Genomic DNA, 19,100 nt, shown 5'->3' on the forward strand with positions numbered 1-19,100 from the left:
CTTTGTGCTATTAATATTAAAGAACCCTGGTTTCACATTTGGTGAACTATTTAGTTGCTAATGTGGTGCCTCCATTCATGAATCAATTCCAGATTCAAAAGCTTAAACGGGAAGCACAATATTATGTATGGGATGCTCCTCATTTATGGCGCATATCAGTGAATAACTGATTAGAAAATGTGTTCCTGATGAAGATCTTCCTCCTATCTTAGAATTCTGTCATTCTATGGATTGTGCTAGGCATTTTAGTATTCGAAAAACTTCAAGAAAAATTTAGACTCTGGATTTTATTGGCCAACTTTATTCAAGGATGTTTATATTCTGTAAAAACTGTGAGAAGTGTCAAAATTTGGTGCCCTATCTAAAGACAGAAATGCCCTCACAACCAATGTTATTTTGTGAAGTATTTGATGTATTGGGCATTGATTTCATGGGCCATTTCCCCATCACATGGGTTTGCGTATATATTGCTGGCTGTTGATTATTTGTCTCGTTGGGTTGAAGCTGCAACTACTAGGAAAAATGACGAAGGAAAAAGATTCAGATCTTCAACACTCTGGAACTCTGGCTTCGTTGAATTTGCTAGGCCAATGAAGAGACTTAGCTACTCATGATTGAGATGTAACCACGGGAGAACGAATGGAAGGATGCGCTATGGGAGATTAGATGACAGAGGAACTATTGAGAGAGAGAATTCAGATCTGGAGCTCTAGAGAATGATAGATGATCATCGATATTTTCCATGAGTCTTATATATAGTAATCGGGATCAGCTCTTCTCTCCCTCCAAGTTGACGTGGAACTCTCTTGACTTCTGGGCAATTGCATTTGTTGTTGAAAGAAAGAAGATTAACTGCAACTCCTCCTCTCCCGCTCTTCGTCTGCTTCAAATTTTCATCGACGCTTTGACAGAGAACCCTTTCCTTTTCTGATGGAATTCGTTTTCCATTGGTGAAGGTCACTGTCCCTGGAATTCATTTTTCTGCTTTAATGTAGGATTCCTTCTAGAATGCGTAAATTCCTCATTCCCCCCCCCGGGTAAATACAACAAGGGCATAAAGGCCGATGTCCAAATTGGAAAAACCTTCTAAAAACTTATAAAATCTGATGATACTGATTCAAATGAATTAGTCTCTGAATGATCACAAATGACAACCAAATCACTCACTGTTTATAACGAGCTTTGGCAACAAATGTTGAATGACTAACCGTACTCCTCCATTCTGTTTCTAACGAACTTTGGCGAGTCATTAACAATAAAAACAAAGTTGTCTACAGATAACAGATAAACAATAAATTGTATAAACAGATAAACTATAAATTGTATACTCATATAGACAAAATTGAATGATACCACTTAAGGACAAAATAATTTTTAGTGACTTATAAATAACACAAAAGGAGAAGTAGAATAATGATATAACATTACAGGATTAGAATCAGAAGTGTTTTTTCTTATTGAAAATTAGAAAACTTTTTATCCTTTTCCCAACGAAATTTTGTTTTTCCAACAAAAAGACGAAATGATTAACATTAAATAATAGTAAGAGTCTAAATGTATAATTAATAACTGGGAATAGGTTGTGAGAAAACTAGAAACTTTTTATCCTAAGCTGAAATTAAATTCATGTATTGGACCCAAAATGCCGTTCTACCAAGTTTAAAGCAGCCCATCCTCCTAGGGCATTTTTGGATGCCTCAAAAGTATTTTAGAGAAAATGTCTTTCTCGCAAGATAAAATTATGGGTTGGTTTCCGTAATCCGTATTCTGTGGTTCCAAAAGGTTTTCTGGTTCGGTTCCTGGAGCTCAGTTCGCCGGCGAAAAATGGCAACCACTGTTGCTGCCACTCCTATTGGGACTTCGACGCCCGTTTCTTTCCGCAACAATATTCCGAGAATCAGAGTTAGTGTGGCTAACATTCGAAGCACCGAAATTTCCCTCCCGCATCACTCAGAAATGGCTCCTCCTTCGTGTTGGCGTGTTTACCTTATCCCCCTCCTGCTTCTCAATCACCAACCCCATCTTCCAATACCAAATTCACTTCTTCTCCTTCAAACTAAGCTCTACGTCACTGGTTAGCTTCTTCTTCTCTTCTTATACTTTCAACTTCGTGTTGGTTTTAATTTCTGGGTCGCCCCCTTTGGGTGGATATTTTGATTTATTAGCAATACTTAGTTTTTCAAAGCAGGAGCCGGAAAATTTAAAATTGATTTTTTTCTATTAGGGCTATTAGGCCCTACTGAGTTCTGATTGTTGTGTATTGATTCATTGTTTCACCACGATATCCATTGTTCATCTACGCTGCGATGGTTTTCTTAGAATTGTTTCAACCGGTAATTGCTTTTAACCGTGAAAGCCTACAAAATTTTCCTGGGTAGCTCAAAGAAGCGGGCAAGGGTAGGTGTAATGATCTTTATCTGCAGAATTGAAAGTATTTTGCATTTTGGTTCAAATCCTGAAAGTTTGATAAATTTGAGCCTTATTAGGCACAGAATATGGACTGCATTAATAAATGTGAGATGCCAAAATTATTTGTAGCCTATTACCCGTGCTTCTGACCTAGCTTCCATTAGGTACCATTCACCACCGCAGCCACGCGGTGCAATAACTTGGAACTCAAGAAGAGGTTAAATTCTAAGGCACAGTAGTAGTAATGCCTGTGTTCTTTTCCTGGTGGTAGCCAAGAGAGAGGAAGAGCTACTAGCCTGCCAGAGCTTCCCTAGCCAAGAAACAAATTTGGCATCAACATATATGACCTACTTTGGCGTAATATACTCCATCTTCAACATTATCTTTATATCAGATAAAGAAACTTTCTGTCTAACAAGATTGTATCTTCTCTTTATTTCGCATTGTAGATCTCCTTTCCTTCCAGTAAGTGTTTTTCTCTTCCTAAATCTTAACTTCCCCAATCAAGAACCTGATTTCTTTTAATTAAACAATTTCATGAGAGAATAAGGGATCCTTTTTAACAATGATGTCATAAACATTCCATTCTTGATGAAATTAACATCAGCCCTTACGCCTTTGTTAATCTCTTCTCCGTAGGCAATGGGAGATTGGACATTTTGGCAACAGATTGTACATACTCCCATAACTTTAGCTGTGAATGCTTGCGCCATGTTTGGAATTTCATTTTACATTTTATTGTTCGAATGTATATTATTTTGCGGTATTCTATTCATGTGTCAGCTCATGCTAGAACTTATTGTTCCTTGCAGGAATATCTTTTCGTACCACTGAAGAGAGCTTGCGAAATGCCTTTAAGAAATTTGGTGAACTTGTGGAAGGTAAGAACTTTAATTTTGGCATGTTCTTATTTCTCTAATATGTTATATTACCATAACTTGCGGTTCATAATATGTCATCTCATTTATCTGCTAGTTCTTGATTCCTCCTTTTGCAAAAGAAACTATTTTACAAATCAATTTGTGTGCAATCCATTTCTCTTAATAAAGTATTCACTCGTTTATATGAGCAGTCAACCTGGTGATGGATAAAATAGCAAATAGACCAAGAGGATTTGCCTTTCTTCGTTATGCAACTGAAGAGGATTCTCAGAAGGCTATTGAAGGAATGCATGGGAAGGTATGCTATCTCCTTTTTCTCATTGTAGCATGTTTGTTTGCAGAAGATGAGTTATATATTGTTAGAGGCCTCAATCTGAAAATAGAGAACAGAAAGGAAAAGAGAATATCTTCCACTAGAAAATGCTGTAGGAATCTCACTACACTCTCTAATAGACAAAAGGAGAATCTCCAATTTAGGCAAAATCACTCTGTAATGCTCGATGCTTTATTCAAGTGGCCAGTGGCATATTTATAGCTGAATTACAGAGATGAAAATAATTAAAGTCTGGAAATAAAGATAACAGAAGGATAAGAATCTAATCCTATTTGAGGGGATTAAACCACTTATTTCTCAACGGAAAAGCAACAGAAAATATTTCAAAGTAATTCAAAACAGAATCAACTCACAATCCCTTGATTTTCTCTGGCACGTTTCCTCGAATAACTAAATATCACCAACGGTTTCTGGGCCTTAACATATATCATGTCCGTTTATGATGTTTAAGCATGCTTTATTTCTGAGGTCTAGCACTGATGGAATTTTTAAGTGAGTCAAAACATAATAATATGATTTTGTTTACATTATAAACTAATCATGAAATAAATTATTTGCTTTCAAGTGTAAAGTATTGCACGGTTATTCCTAAAGGTGATGGGTTTCATCCTTTCTTAAGGTTTTGTTTCTTCATGAAACTTGGAGGTCTGGATGAATTTTTAGGAAGTTGTCCTGGTTTCCTTAGTTTCCATTGTCAGACAGTTAATTGAAGAGAATTTCATTTCCCTAAAACCGAATCAATACCCATAATGCGTAAACTGCCGAAGGATCATATCTACTAACTAGATTTGCCTTGACATTGAAAAAGATTTTCTCCCTTTTTCACTTTCCTAATAATAATTGCATTTAATAAAAACTAAATTTACTTTTAGGTTGTGTAAAATACTTAAGAGGAATGGTTGGTATTGCAGTTCTTGGATGGCAGGGTCATATTTGTGGAAGTTGCAAAACCAAGATCAGAATTGCGCCGAAGACTTGACCAAAACCCTAGATAGTAATGTACGTCAGGAGAAAGTTCATGTACAGGTCTTATTGCATTATAATGCCTGCCGAGAAGGGACACATGAGTAACCCTGGGCTAACGCACCTGCATTTTACTTGATTATACTGTATGAGAGATGCCTTCGGTACTGAGGAATATAACTGCTTTCAGCTTTCAGCGCTGCTAAATTGTATGTTCTTGGACCTGATGCCTGTCGGCTGATTTGGGCATCACTTGTTTCAATTTATTATACTTCCTAGGAAGTTCGGGTGTTGCTTGCATAAATTTTTATTTATCAGCGAGTTCAAATTATTTTCCAAATAAATATATGATTTTTCATCAATTGTATATAAAATTGCCCATTTTATTTCATAAAGGAATTAGGACTGTTTTGGCCAAAAGGAATTATGAGATTAGGTAGAGCAAGTTTGGATTTTATAAACTACTAGGGATGTATGACTTATTTGAATTTTGTTCAGCAAGTTAATTTCCTAGTTACCAAGTAAGTTGGGTCTCCATCTTTCTGAAGTTCCAAGTTTAGTAACTACAACTTGTCCTAACTCCCCTCCCATCAAAGAAAACACCTTATTTATGGACATTGTCCTTTGGGTCCTGTTGCTTAAGCCCTCTATCATGTTGAGCCATGTATGATGAAAGTCTAGTACACAGTTGCAGTCACTGTTTCTCATGAACATACAAATTTAATTTTTTCCCCTCATATTTTAGCCGTATTTTGTTTGTCTCAAGTCTGGAGATGGAATGACTAAATCTAATTGAGGAGGTTGTATTAGCGGTCTTGCTTTCTTGAAGAAGATATCTGATAGCTTGGTATAACTAGACATGGTACTCATTATTTAATTGAATTTCGGAAGATGTATAATTTGAAACTCACTACTGTTGAGCAAGTATATTGGACAAAACAGGTCAGAGGAGAAAATAATATTAACCAACAAAGGGGCAATGTTTAATATGTGGTTGAAAAATAAAGAATTTGGATCCAAGAACATCCTGATATACAAACTGCTCGGCTGGGTTCTCAAACACAAGGTCCCACGGGGCATTACATAATTAGGTTACAATTCCTAAAGCCAATGGAGGAGTCAGGAACAAATAGCTCATATGCGTGAAATTTGTTGATGTTCATTGTCCCCATTTTCTTTTTAGCACTTCATCTCAGATCCAATCACGCTACTACAATGACATGATCATGCCAAAAACCAGACATACCAATAAATCAACTTCTTTCTTGCCCGTGGACCATATTCCTGTGCCCCTATTGGCCAAACTACTGTCACAAGGGAATGAGTTAGCACTGACCTTCCCTCTTAATTATTGGACATAACTGTGTTTTTCTCGAAGGCTGAAAAAATGGCTCGAGTAAGATAGATAATCGGGGCAAAGGAATTGGAAATCAGATACCTGTCAATTAGATTTTAACTACCTAAACCGACAACTTAGCGCCCCACAAAACACCATAAAAGTGACCTATGAAGTGAACGTCCGAACTCAGCGTCCAACCGTCAGTATTCGTTCTTCTTAATCTGTGCGAGAAATGAAAAGCAATGCTATGAGCACACTCGAGTTCGTTGTCCCTCCCTCTCTTCCAATCCATCAACAAACGCATTCACGTCTCTCTCAGCTAAACATCTTTTATATGGTACGAACCCTCGTGGAGACTTGGAATGATGGGATGATTGACTTTGAGAATCAATAGCATCCAACTTGTCTCCATTTTCCATTTCACTAACTGATTCAGCGTTAGAATCAATACGGTGACTTTCCTTCTCAATCGTTCTCTCTTTGATGGAGGGATGATGAAGGGGTGCGAGATTTAAAATTTCATTGCGCAGCCCAAGGTCTAAATCCGGAAGACTTGGGCGTAAATTCCAGCATGGTAAGGAATCGTCAAATCCAGACTTAACAGAGCAAAGGTTCTCCTTACATATAACTGACTGAATTTTCTCTTCTATATTCACTGACTCCTGATGATTTGTCATGGAGACAGTTCTTCCAAAAAGCTTGATGCTTGTGACATGAGGAATTTTGGCAGCATCTCCTGTAGAATTCTCATTTTTCGTGGACTTCAACTCAACCTTCTGAAATAACAGTGGAATTTGGAGTCAGTTAATGAAATTTCGTAACATAAGCTAAAGAATAAGATGACATGAAGCTTGTCATACCAGGGACCGATCTGTCTTCAAATCAGCTATTGATGGGACTGAAGCTAAACATCCCTCCTCTTCCTCCTCGGATGAATTGGATGTAATACAATCATTTTCTTTTCCAGCCGGTGATAAACTGACCGAGTGGATGTCAGTAGTGCAAGAATTTGGGGATGGACATCTATTTGTCTGTTCAGAAAATGCTGATCCAAACGCAGATAACACTGAAGTTGGAGATTGGGTGTCTTTCCCTGTAGCTGACAGGTTCGGAGACGGAGATCTTTCTGATTCATTTGAGTGTCCTTTGAACGAGTCAGCTGATTTACGAGGATATGGATGCAACGGTTTCCTTTTTGGCCGGGGAGGCGGTATGTCAATTGGCTTTATAGAACTTTCAGTGCTGCCCTCAGATTCCCGCGCAACCTGAAACAAATTGGAGATTATGATGCCTGAGAAATATTAGGTGCACAAAGCGTCAGTAGCTTTTCTACTGCTATTAAATTGCATATTAATCAAAATATAGGTTTCAGCACAACAATAGACCTAAAGATTAATCAAAACCCAGTTGTTTTATTTGACTTATTACTATTATTTTATATAATACACATATCACCCGCAGGAATATCTATGAAATTGTAAAACATCAACCTTAGAGAAGAACTTCTGCGCATGGCTTCGAATCTGAACTGCGGTTTTGGTACCTACATGTTCTGCATGAAGATACGAATAATTTCATCTTACTTGGCAATGCGTGCATTCATGGTTAATATATATTCGACCACCAAAGCAGCAGAATGAGTTTACCTTCTATTTGACGCCAACCACGGCCATACAATTTCAAAGCTTCAAGGAACTTCTGGTGCTCCTCCTCTGTCCACTTTTCCCTTTGCTTAGTAATGGTATATGGTTTCCTTACCTGTTATATAACGATTATAACAGAATGAACATGAACTCTTGAACCATGCTGTTTCTGTAAGGGAAATAATATTCCAATGTGAAGGGTAAAACAACCTTGGGGGTAAAATCTTCTCCTGTAGTAGCTATATCCTTTCTGCAGACAACATTTTCAGATTTTGTGCTTCCGTCTGGATGGCAGTTACTGGCCATGCCACAGTTGTTGAACATTGCGCTCTCTATTTGATTCTACATGCCAAATAATGGTTGAGTTAACAGATGTCTCCAAACAAAGAATGAATCAAGGAGGAGAACTTGGGAACAAGTTCCCTAGTAAAGATGCTTCCAAGAACACAAATCAGTTCCTAAGGGGCATTTATTTCTTTTTTTCAAGATATAAAGTTGCTGGATTGGAGCAATTTATGCAGGAAACGACTTGCTACTGCATCTTCCTTCCTTGTATCTCAGGCGATCTAAACATTACCTACAAATAATTTTTGGAGCAGGAGGAAAAAAAAGCAATATCAACTTAACAGATTTCATATGGTTTGAAATGCTTACTCTTCCCATACAACAATTAAAGCTTACAATGGTACAAAAAATCAAACTTTCAGACGAACTAATTGTAACAATCACAAACAAAGCAAAGGAACCCTATCCCTTTCATGGTGGCTAATTACTTCCAGGTACACTTTGTGATTCAGTTTACTTACTACATACAGATATATATTAAGTTGTCACTTCATACACAGGGTTAAAATGCAATCGCAGAGCTCTGCAACAAACGAATATTACTGCAGGCATGTTCCGGTAAGAGCAACTATTTCTGTCTTCTTTTGTAGCTGGGACATTCACAGAATCATTTAGGTGCAGATTCCACGCCATGAAAAAAAGGTACGGAAATAACAAGGAACATTTGAACGTGTCTTAGCTCCAACTACTCAGGCAATGCAAAAAAGAACAAAAGAATCGAGCCGATTTGAACTGTTTGCTCACCCAAGCTTTATAGAAGCATAGCTAAGTACACTTACACCACACTTTCAAACGGGATGGATCCTATCCAACAGAATCACGCATGCATCATCACTCATAATCTCTCTCCAGTTTCTGTTTTCCTCGGAAGTGTATAAACAACTTTGTGAAAGGAAATCAGCTTCAATTACGATTGCGAAATCAGATCAACTAAATTTTCAATGGCCGAAACTGAACAAGTCTACAGTCGGAAAGAGAAGGAGTAAATTAAGAATAGATACCTCAGATTTCGCTGGAGAAAACAGATTACACGACCACGATATGAATTTTCCGGGAATATTTTTATTTTCCCGAGAATTCCCGTTTCCGAGAAAAACTAAGCAGACTAAGGAGGGAAGGGGGGGTTTGAAGAGCAATGAACCCAACGGAAAATGGTAGAATGTAGGGAGCAGGGAGGGGGTGGGAGGAGGAAAAGCGAAGGCGAGGATGGAGATATAAATAAAATAAACTGAGAAAATAGAAATTATTAAATTAGAAAGGAGGGAGTGCCACGTCAGATGTCGGAAATATATTTCGAATTATTTTTCGAAATCCCCCCTGGAGGATTCCAGAAGGCGAGGGACTCTTGTGGCTGAGAATGAACTAGGGCCCGCGACACGCGGCGCGTGCTTCTGCTGTCTTGTATTAATCTCTCATTTCGATTTTTTTAAATTACCCGAAAAATAAGGCTGCGCTGTTTATTTGTGGAACATACAAGATCTGAGCAGATAATTCATAATTCTCAAGATTTTACTCCAAAAAGAAAAAAAACGTACAGATATTTTTGTTTCTTAGTGTGTCTTTTTGACCTATTTTTATGTTTTTTTAATAATATTTCTATCACGCGCCGTTGTCGCGTGTGATATTCAGTATGCTTGCTCTGTAATCTAAAATTTGTGGAGAATATGCTTGCTTTGGTTCAAGCCACAGCATTCACAGTTTTTTTTTTTTGGCTTTAAATGGGAAAAATGATCTGTAAGGTTAATGCTACAAGAGGAAAGTAAATATAGTAGTATTTACTACTCCTCGTATTCTTAATATAAGATCTATTTAACTAATTTGATTAGATTAAAGAAGTTAGGTAAATTAGTTAATTATAAGAAATGTGATACGTTTTTTCTAAAACACTATAATCATCTTTCTTAATACCTCATCTCCCCCTTCTACTTGATTATGGTTGAGGGAGTATCTATAAGGGTAATTTAGAGAAAACTGATAAATATGAGAAATGGATCTTATATTTAAGATTAAAACCAATTCAATAATTAGGCTTTATATTAAGAATCGGAGGAGTACTAAATTTAAGTCACGGACAAAGTTGAGAATCTCCATTATTCTGAGATTTGAAATAATTATTCCTTTTATCCGTCTTATTCCATAAAGGGAATAATATCAAACTCCCCATTTTTGTGAGAGAATAATTGAAGTATCACTTTGCCTTGCCATATTAATATTTTGACTAAAACTTCGAGTACATACTTCTACTAAATGTGTGGGTGGATTTTAATTAACATGGATAATTATTAGTTCAATTATTTTGTGTGAATTGTACCTTACTAATCATTTTAGGTTGCTGGCACTAATGCATATATTTGCAATTCTATTCATAAAACACCACTAGAATTATTTAGTGAAATTAATTAAAAAAAAGTTGAAATTTACTCCTTGCAATCTTTTTTTTATACAACCTCCTACCTCGTTTGTAGTTTACAAATCGGAAGTAGTAAGATATTTTAAACTAAATTATGTGACTTTAAAAGAACAGTTAAAAGTAGTTATAATAATAAATAAGTAAAAATTAATTTTTTTTAAATATACTCTTATTTAATAAGACAACAAATAAAAGAAAGAAATACTAATAACGAGATAAATAATGAAAGAGAATATAGTATGAGTTAAAAAAAACAAAGAGAGAAAAAAAAATTAACTAGGGATAAAATTGATAAAAACACATTCAAGTATGATCTTATAAAAAAGATCAAACCAATTCAATTTTTGAGATCTTATCAAAAGAACCAGATGGAGTATTAATTTTGTTTAAAAAGTTAATAACTTTTCAACTTTAACCATATTTAACGCATACTCTGTATTTTAGTGATTTGTTTCAATAAACAGTAAATAAAAGGTACAATTGTTGGAAAACAAATGAAAGGTACAATTAAAATTTAAATGCAACTTACAAAGAGGTTAAGAAAACCCTTCTCATCCTTACAAAATAGAACCAAATGAATTTTCAGATAAGTTTTTATAACTTTCCGATAAAACAGATTAATATAAACAAAAAATATTAAAAAAATTATTGTGAGTTGTACAATTTATAAATTATAAACAATACTGTTTTCGTCCCTAACAATAAAACCTAATGTGCAACACATGATTCATGCCCAATTTCTAAAGTCAAATATCTTCTTGATAATACCTCTAGCCCTAAATAAGTAAATATATGATTCCCTTTATAGTGCAATTGGCATGAGTCACGTTGGCTTGATTGGACCAATCCAGTTTCTTTTGGTTAAAAATATGGAATAACCTTGAAAAGTAAAGTTTTTATATAAATATTTCGGAATGAAAATACAGTATCACACACACACACACACATATATATATATATGAGATGGGTAGGATTTTGCGGAGCGCGTGATGTCCTAGGCCATTGCCTGGAAGCGGGGGAAAAAAAAGAAAAAAAGAGGCGAATAGTTTTGAAGTATTTTTTGAAGAGAGAAAAAATTAGAAATATCGAGAACCACTAGGAACAAGACAATAGGGGGTTGGTGAGATATAAACCTTTCAAATATAATATATAACAATAAAAATGGAAGGATGACAAGTGAAGACAGTAAAAATTGCAAAATTTCAAATCAGAATTTGTTAAAACATTTAACAGGTTTTGATAATTTTCAAATAATAATAATACATTTTTATAAACACACCTGATTTGAGATTTTATAATTTTAATGATTTTTTAAATCATTTTTCCATTAAAAAATCCCAATATTCATAGTTCATAAATAGGTAGAATTTTTACAGAATCAAAATTTCAAAGAGATGTGAATAATTTATTATATCTTTCTTACCCTTCTAATTAGATCCTCACTGTATTTTTTTTTTAATAAGCAACAACTATCATTCCCTTCTTATCCATAAATATAAGTAACATTTGCAAATTTTTTAAAATTTTTGTAAAAAATTATTTATTTTAATGCTCAATATATTCATTATCTCATTTTCCAAACCATCATCTCTCCATCACATATTATTCCTCTTTCATAATTATTTTTATTTTAATAACTTTCTTAATCAATTTCTTACACTTTTTTCTGCTCTAATTAAATGTATTTTGAAAAAAAATATTTTAATTTTTACATATTTATTATTTTTAACAAATTTTATCTAACTTTTTTATCCATATAATTGAGTCCCAGGATGGTTATAAGAACAGAGGAAAAGAGTATCCATGCATCGTATCATACTGTGTGGTCCCCACAATAGCTTCCCGGCGCTTTTTCTCCACCTCACCTTCCACCTCCCTTTATTTACCTTCAACGCTAAGCCTCGCTGCTTCCCACCTCATCGCTCTACTGCTATTATTATTACTAGTAAAGAGACAAATTTTAAATTAATACATAAAATTAAATATAATATTTTAATTGAAACTGCAACAGAAATAATATCTATGTATAATTAATTTATGAACTTCGTGACAATATAATTCATGATATCGCGTATGTTTATGGGTTGGGGGAAAAAAGCATGTTTAAGTAAAATACATAATAATTGATATTTAAAATTATAATGTCAAGAAATTTTTGCATCATAATTACTTCAAAGTAAAGGCATCAAATTTTCTTAAAAAAAGGAAATCGGTTAAAATTTCCTGATTAAAAATTTAATTTTTTAAAGCATCCAGAATTTATTTAAGGACTCAAGTACACCATATCTTTAACAGGGGCAGCTCTTTTTCAAGCTAGTATGTATATTTATGTGATAAATTTAACAAAATGACTTATATTAAAAATAAAATTTTTTTATTTCTGTCTATAAACAAGATGAGAGGAGTGAGGTGAGTGTTTAGAGTTTGACGAAATAAATTTCGAACGTATAATATTTATTTAATCTGAAAAATTATTAAAATGAATTTAAGTGCGTAGATTATTTATTATTTGACTTGATTGGGCGATGACAATGAAGCATCTAGATTTTGCTTGTTAGATCCAACTCATGGCAAGGCTTTTCCTTGTTATTACAATCATTTTAATTTTTCAGAAAAGAATGCATTAAATGTCAGCCACAAGTTGAAGTTGTGTGCCGTTGGGGAAAAGGTGTTCTTTTTTTAAATAATTGTATTATTGTGTATGTGCTCGTGTATTCAATATTATAATAGATTATATTAATTATAAAGATAAATATATTTAAAATTCCAAATACAAATTTTTTTAATGATAACTTAATATGTTTATATCAAAATTTAAAAGGGTTTTTTTTAATCGTTCAGAGTTTACTTATTAAATATTTAGATCAAGAATATTTTATTTTCCAAACTTATTCAGATACGTAAAGTGGGGCACAGATGTGCCTTCAAGATATCATATTCCCTTCAAGGCTGGCCAAAGGACACGGATCACCTTCTCACCACCTTTCTCCATCCTTATTTAATAATATACTTTTGTTCCTTTGTTTTTTATTATTTATATCACAAATAATAAATCTCATTTTCAAATTCATTGCAATGGTACATAAGATCTAATCTATTAATTTATAGTTTGCAAAAAAAAAATCTAATAAGCTATAAATAGTATGACTCAATTTCAGACTTTGTGTAATCTCTTGGGCTGAATTATAACATAAAGTTTATAAAAACATCATGTTATCTATTTTTTTATAAATAATCTTTTTGTCCCCATATGAAGTTACATATTCATTGTATAGTCAATATAATAATATATTAATATAAAATTTATAAAAGATTATATTTTTTATAAGTGATCAGTACAATAACTTATTTTAAATTTGATGATAGGTACACAATTGATTATTTTTTGTTTTGATTTTTTTTCGTTCCCTTTATAACTCAATAAAAAAAATATAACAACAACAGTGCTTGGTTAGGTTTCTGTAGAGAGGTAGTTAGGATAGAATCACATGACACAATAGACAGCTTTTTATTACTGTTGTTTTTGCTGTTATTATTATATTTTAATTTTAATGCGTGTATATATATATATATAAATATATATATATATATATATATTTGGTTGGTTTGGGAATTATTGTGAGCCAGGAAAAAGAGAGGGAGATCCAAAGAGTGAACAGAGACCTCTAGTTTGTTTGAGGGGTTGGGGGAAAGAAGCAATTAGTATGGGAAAATTGATGACGCTTTCACATGGGGCTCTGATCATCATTGCCAAACTTTTGCATGACTTCTCCAATGCTCCTCGTTCCACTTGATGCTCCATTAAGTTTGACTCCACCATATATGTTTACTAATCAGAAAACGAGTGTTAATGGGATGATACGGGATCGGGACACTCCTGTCTCGTGTCTCATTTTAAAAAATATCACCACATAGAATTTTTGTCTCGTATTTCATCTCATTTTAACTGAGTTTTTACTTCTAATTAGATAAGGTCTCACACTTGTAAGAGTTCAAATAAGTTGTATTATTGATGACTTATGGTGTAACTTCTTACTGATTTTATGTTTTATAATGAATTTTTTTATTACCACTCAGTATCTGCATCTTTTTTGAATATTATTACCAGCTATCCGAGCAATCAACTAGTTCGGATTGAGACCTTGCAATCAGAATACCTCTCAGCAGGAGTTTTTTCTATCAAGGTGGGATTCGAACTCAGTTCATTTACTTTGTAGTCTAGTTAATCCACTGATAGACCAAGTGCCTTGAGTTTTATGTTTTATAATGATGATCCCATGTCCATGCACAATACCGTGAAAGTGAAAGGCAATTAATATTATCTTATATCCAACTTTAATATGTGAGTAGGATGTGTAAACTTAAATTTTAATTCTTTAAATAAATAAAGTATTTATTTAAATTATATATAATGAAAATAATATGAGTGAGACAAATAACATTGCATGGAAATAAATTAAATCAGGGCGAAAAAAGAGGGAAAAAACAGAGCATGTGCAGAACGTTTTACACATTGAACTTAATTTATATCTAATTTTTTTAATAATTTCTTTTAAGTTGATTATATGTTGCTGATTAAAGTAATAAAATTTATGCAACTAGATATTTCAATAGTCGATAGATGAACATGTACTTAGATATTGAGATTGTTTTCTATGATTTTGTTTATCTTTAAAGGAATTAATCCGAACATGTTCTAGGCACTCGCATCTATGTGCCTCCTCCTATAGCAAACATGGGGCCCTTCCAAACCATCATGTATTTCTCTTCTATCCTCTTTTTAAGTCTAAGTCCAAGATTGGCTTGTGATATAATGAATTTTCGTTTATTTAACTGCTTAGAAATATAATTTCATAAGAATATAAGACATAAATCATATGTGAAAAGTAAAATCATTTGATAAAACATTTTACTAAGAGCAATATGTGTGTATTTAATTTTACAAATGAATTTATTCGAATGGATAATCCGACTTGTATTTTCAAGTAGTAGCTCTAACTGCACTTCTCTTTGTTTTTGTTACTATACCTCCAATTTTAAATATAAAATCTATTTTATAGTGTAAAAGAAGATTATTTTTTTATTCATTTCAAAACTTCCATGATCTCTTCTCAAAACAAACATGAATCTTTCCATTTATTTAGCTCTCACACTCAATTACTTATGGGAACTTTTCATTTCTTCTTCTTCTTCTTTCTTCTTTTTTACGTAATAAACCTGTCTTCTCTTCTCTATTCCTATTCAGAAAAATTGAAACTTACTACTAAAACAAGATCAAAATATTTAGAAGACTCTTCTAACCAAATACATGATTGTCAGTAAAAGTTGGTTTTTCTCCAAATCCAAATTTGCACCCCAAAGTTTGCAATTCAGTGAGCTACAGCTAGATAGAAGGTGGCAATATCTTTTTTCACCAAAATAGCTTTTTCACTTATTATTATTATTATTTAATACTCCCTCCAATTCTAAATATAAGATAGATGAGTTTATCTTGATCCTAAATATCATATCTCAATTTTTTTTGTCCCTTGAATTTATAATTTTTTTAGAGGAAATTACTACCAATCCCCAAAAAAGAATATAATTACTAAAAAATCACACTAACAAGTGATTAGCATGAAACTTGTCATTTTTTACACTAAAACTTTTTATTAACTAGTTATGAAATTTTTACTAATTACATTAGCTTAACTAATTTTTTTATTCTCTCTGAATGGGTTATCAAGCTCCAATATTGAAAATATGAAGAAGTAATAACGTTTGCCTTTTCATTAAAAAAAATGATAATAACGTTTGCTTTCTATAGATAGGTGGCAAGGACTGAATCACATGAGACTCACTAGAGGGAGTTTTTTTTTTAATATTTTGATTTTAATGTTTTTTACTATTTTAGGTAAAGGAATTATTGTGAGCCATAAAAAAGATATTAGGAGATGGAGAGAGTGAATAGAGACCTCAAGTTTATGGGGTGGGGGAGAGACCCAACAAGTGTGGGCAACATGATGAAATGTTCACATGGGTTGTGTGATGAACTCAATCAACATCATCCCCAAACTTCGATATCTTTCCCTAAGTTTGCATATGACCTTGGCCGCATCACTGTTTTGTTCTCCACTTGATCCCCCCCAATCAGTTCCCCTTTTGGACTTGCTTCATATTTTAAATATTTCCTTATTAGAATTATATAAATAGCCTAATTTAGGAAATTATAGCTATTTAAGCCACGTAAAGCTAATTCACATGATCAAGGTGAGGTGGAATGTAGGCAGATATTAAGAGTTTTGAATTCTTCTAATGTATTAAACTAGAGCGAATGAAACTTAGGATAGGTTACACTATTTATAAACTATATAGATTATATATATATATATATATTGTAATTTTACCAATAATCCTAGGGGAAGGGATTTTGATAGCTTAAGTATAAGATTTTGAGTTTGAATCCGTGTGAACATAGGAAGTGTTGTTGGGAAACTTATCATTAGTTGGATTCAACAATGCTTAAATCTAACCTAATCAGATAGTCATATTAAAAAAAAAAAATTTTATAATTTCACATGGAGAAGACTTATATACTCAAATCCATATATTTAATATACTTTAATCATAAAATCAAATTCCAATGGAAGTTTTGGATTTAAAAGTGAGTTATAACCATGCTAATAATAAAAGTTAGTTACGGAATAAACAATGCATGGAATGAATTTACATATCCTGATTTTTTGGGAATAAAATATCTTAGTTGTGTAAGCCTAATTAGATGAAGTTATATAAATATTGATATATTTGACAAGGTTGGCCATGGTACCATCAAATTCAATGATAATCTAATAAGTTGAAAATGAAATGCAGCGGACACAGCTGTAGATTTCCAACCTTAGTGTTTCTATGTCTAAAATCTGACATTTGCCAGTCCATAGCTTCGTTGGATTTGAGTTTTTTAGACGTAACCCGCATCCTTATCAAATTTGTCACCCCATCTAAATAAATATGCATTAATTTTTATTAAAACTGAACAATTTTGGGTATACGGAGATTCTATTTGCTTGGTTGGTTCGTCCACAGGAAATTAGAGCACCGATCAGACTCCGATCACATTATACAGCAAATACAATAAAGAGAAAGAAAAGAAAGATGAGAGAACATACGTATGTTTGAGCCCTAATTCATCAAGTATCGATTAGATACAACCCAACGAAAAAAAGTCATGGGCAAATGTTGCCGGAGACTCGGAGTGATTTAGCCTAAATAATACTAAGCATCTTCTAAGTCTTACTTAAATACGAGGGTTTATGTTTGATATTATGTGAATATAATGAGTGCGTGAGTTTCTTTTATTAGGTGAAGAATGGCGTAAAAAGATAAATCATGAGCAAAACATTTTACAATTCACACACGGAACTTGATTTATCATTTTATCTTTAATTTTTATATAATTTTTTTAACCTGATTATAAATCGTTGATTGAAGTAACAAAATTATATATACTACCTCCGGTCCTAATTATAAGATCCAGTTGACTAATTTGAAGAAATTAAGAAAGTTAGTTAAGTTAGTTAATGATTAAAAAATAGCACCTGTTTTCCAAAAATACCCTCATCAAATTTTTAAAATATCCTGCACGATCGCGAGCCCTTTTTCCGACCACGCGAACCCTTAGGTCCCGTTTGGTAGGAAGCATTGAAAATGAGGGATTGGGATTGAAATTGTAATTGAAAAAAATCATTAAAATAATACTTAGCATGAGTAATTATTTGTTATATGGGATTAGGCAAACCCATAAAGGTAGGATTGGGGAATACCATTTCCCCCCATGGTATTCTCCAATCCCACATATATGGCTTTGGCTAATCCCATATATCAAACAATCTTTTATACTAAACACTCTCTTGATAGATTTTCTCACTTGTAATCCCAATCCTAATCCCTCATTTTCAATGCTTCCTACCAAACGCAACCTTAGTTTTACAGCACCTAATCAGGTCTCTCTCTACTTCGATTTCCAATTTCTGCTTTGTAATTTCAGTTTATAAATTTAAATATTTTTCGTTGCTATTTAAACAGGGACGGTTAAAATTTAACAATTTGAGTCATTTATATATTTATTTAATAATTTAAAAGTGTATTAATATATTTATAAAATATTAAAACTGACCTAATCAAATTTTAATTCAAAAATGAGAAGTGGAGAGAGGAAGTAAAATTTTTCCATATGTGATTATTATGGTAGTATTTGATTATAGTTAATGTAATACAAGTAAAGGTAGTTTGGAAAAAAAATAAATAAATATAAGAGACAAAATAAATTAAGATCTTATATTTAAGACTAAACTAAAAATTAAATTGGGTTTTATAATTAAGAGCAGAGGTACTATTATTATTATTTTTTTTGGGCCAAAATAGTATTATTTTTTTAAATCTCAATTGGAATGAAGTCACAATATATTTTTGAAGCTCAAGTCCATGTGCCTCCTTCGACGGCAAACGTGGGGCCCTGCCACTCTTAGTGCGTGTGGATTTTCCCCCCTTCATTTTGGGTCCAAGTTTGGTTTGTGGTTATTATGCATTTTTGTTTATCTTATCTTGTTTAGAAAGACAATCTCATGATAAGAACTTGACGGATGGAATATAGAAAAGGAAAAAAAATTGAAGATCAATCAAAAGACTTAGAAATATTTTGTTTTAAATTCTTCTAATTTTCTAAAAGGATAATATTCTTAAATATCTCAGAAGTATATATAAAGGAGCATTCAGCACCTAAAAGTTTTTTTGAGCT

The 19,100-nt window shown here is 33.0% G+C and overlaps 2 protein-coding genes across 5 annotated transcripts; one reads left to right on the top strand and one right to left on the bottom strand.

Moving 5' to 3' along the window:
• The first annotated feature begins 1,809 nt into the window (after positions 1-1,809).
• On the top strand, positions 1,810-5,069 carry LOC114741797 (organelle RRM domain-containing protein 6, chloroplastic-like). The gene is made up of 4 exons (XM_028930061.1): positions 1,810-2,074; positions 3,222-3,290; positions 3,482-3,588; positions 4,536-5,069. Exons 1-4 carry the CDS (start codon positions 1,825-1,827, stop codon positions 4,617-4,619), a joined length of 510 nt encoding a protein of 169 aa, XP_028785894.1. The 5' UTR covers positions 1,810-1,824; the 3' UTR covers positions 4,620-5,069.
• Positions 5,070-5,516: 447 nt separating this feature from the next.
• On the bottom strand, positions 5,517-9,083 carry LOC114741799 (protein REVEILLE 7-like). Of its 4 annotated transcripts, none has more exons than XM_028930063.1 (6): positions 8,916-9,083; positions 7,780-7,911; positions 7,573-7,684; positions 7,417-7,478; positions 6,787-7,191; positions 5,517-6,702 (listed from the first exon to the last, which is right to left on the bottom strand). In XM_028930063.1, exons 2-6 carry the CDS (start codon positions 7,891-7,893, stop codon positions 6,172-6,174), a joined length of 1,224 nt encoding a protein of 407 aa, XP_028785896.1. In that variant the 5' UTR covers positions 7,894-7,911; positions 8,916-9,083; the 3' UTR covers positions 5,517-6,171. The 4 variants fall into 4 exon arrangements, with proteins under 4 accessions (XP_028785896.1, XP_028785895.1, XP_028785897.1 ...); XM_028930062.1 differs by having other exon boundaries at positions 7,780-8,146; positions 8,916-9,039; XM_028930064.1 differs by lacking the exon at positions 8,916-9,083 and adding an exon at positions 8,659-8,888.
• Positions 9,084-19,100: the final 10,017 nt, after the last annotated feature.

This window comes from Neltuma alba, unplaced genomic scaffold (genome assembly GCF_004799145.2).
Source record: "Neltuma alba isolate B1F8T4 unplaced genomic scaffold, ASM479914v2 tig00003537_pilon, whole genome shotgun sequence".
In the NCBI taxonomy this organism is placed as follows: domain Eukaryota; kingdom Viridiplantae; phylum Streptophyta; class Magnoliopsida; order Fabales; family Fabaceae; genus Neltuma; species Neltuma alba.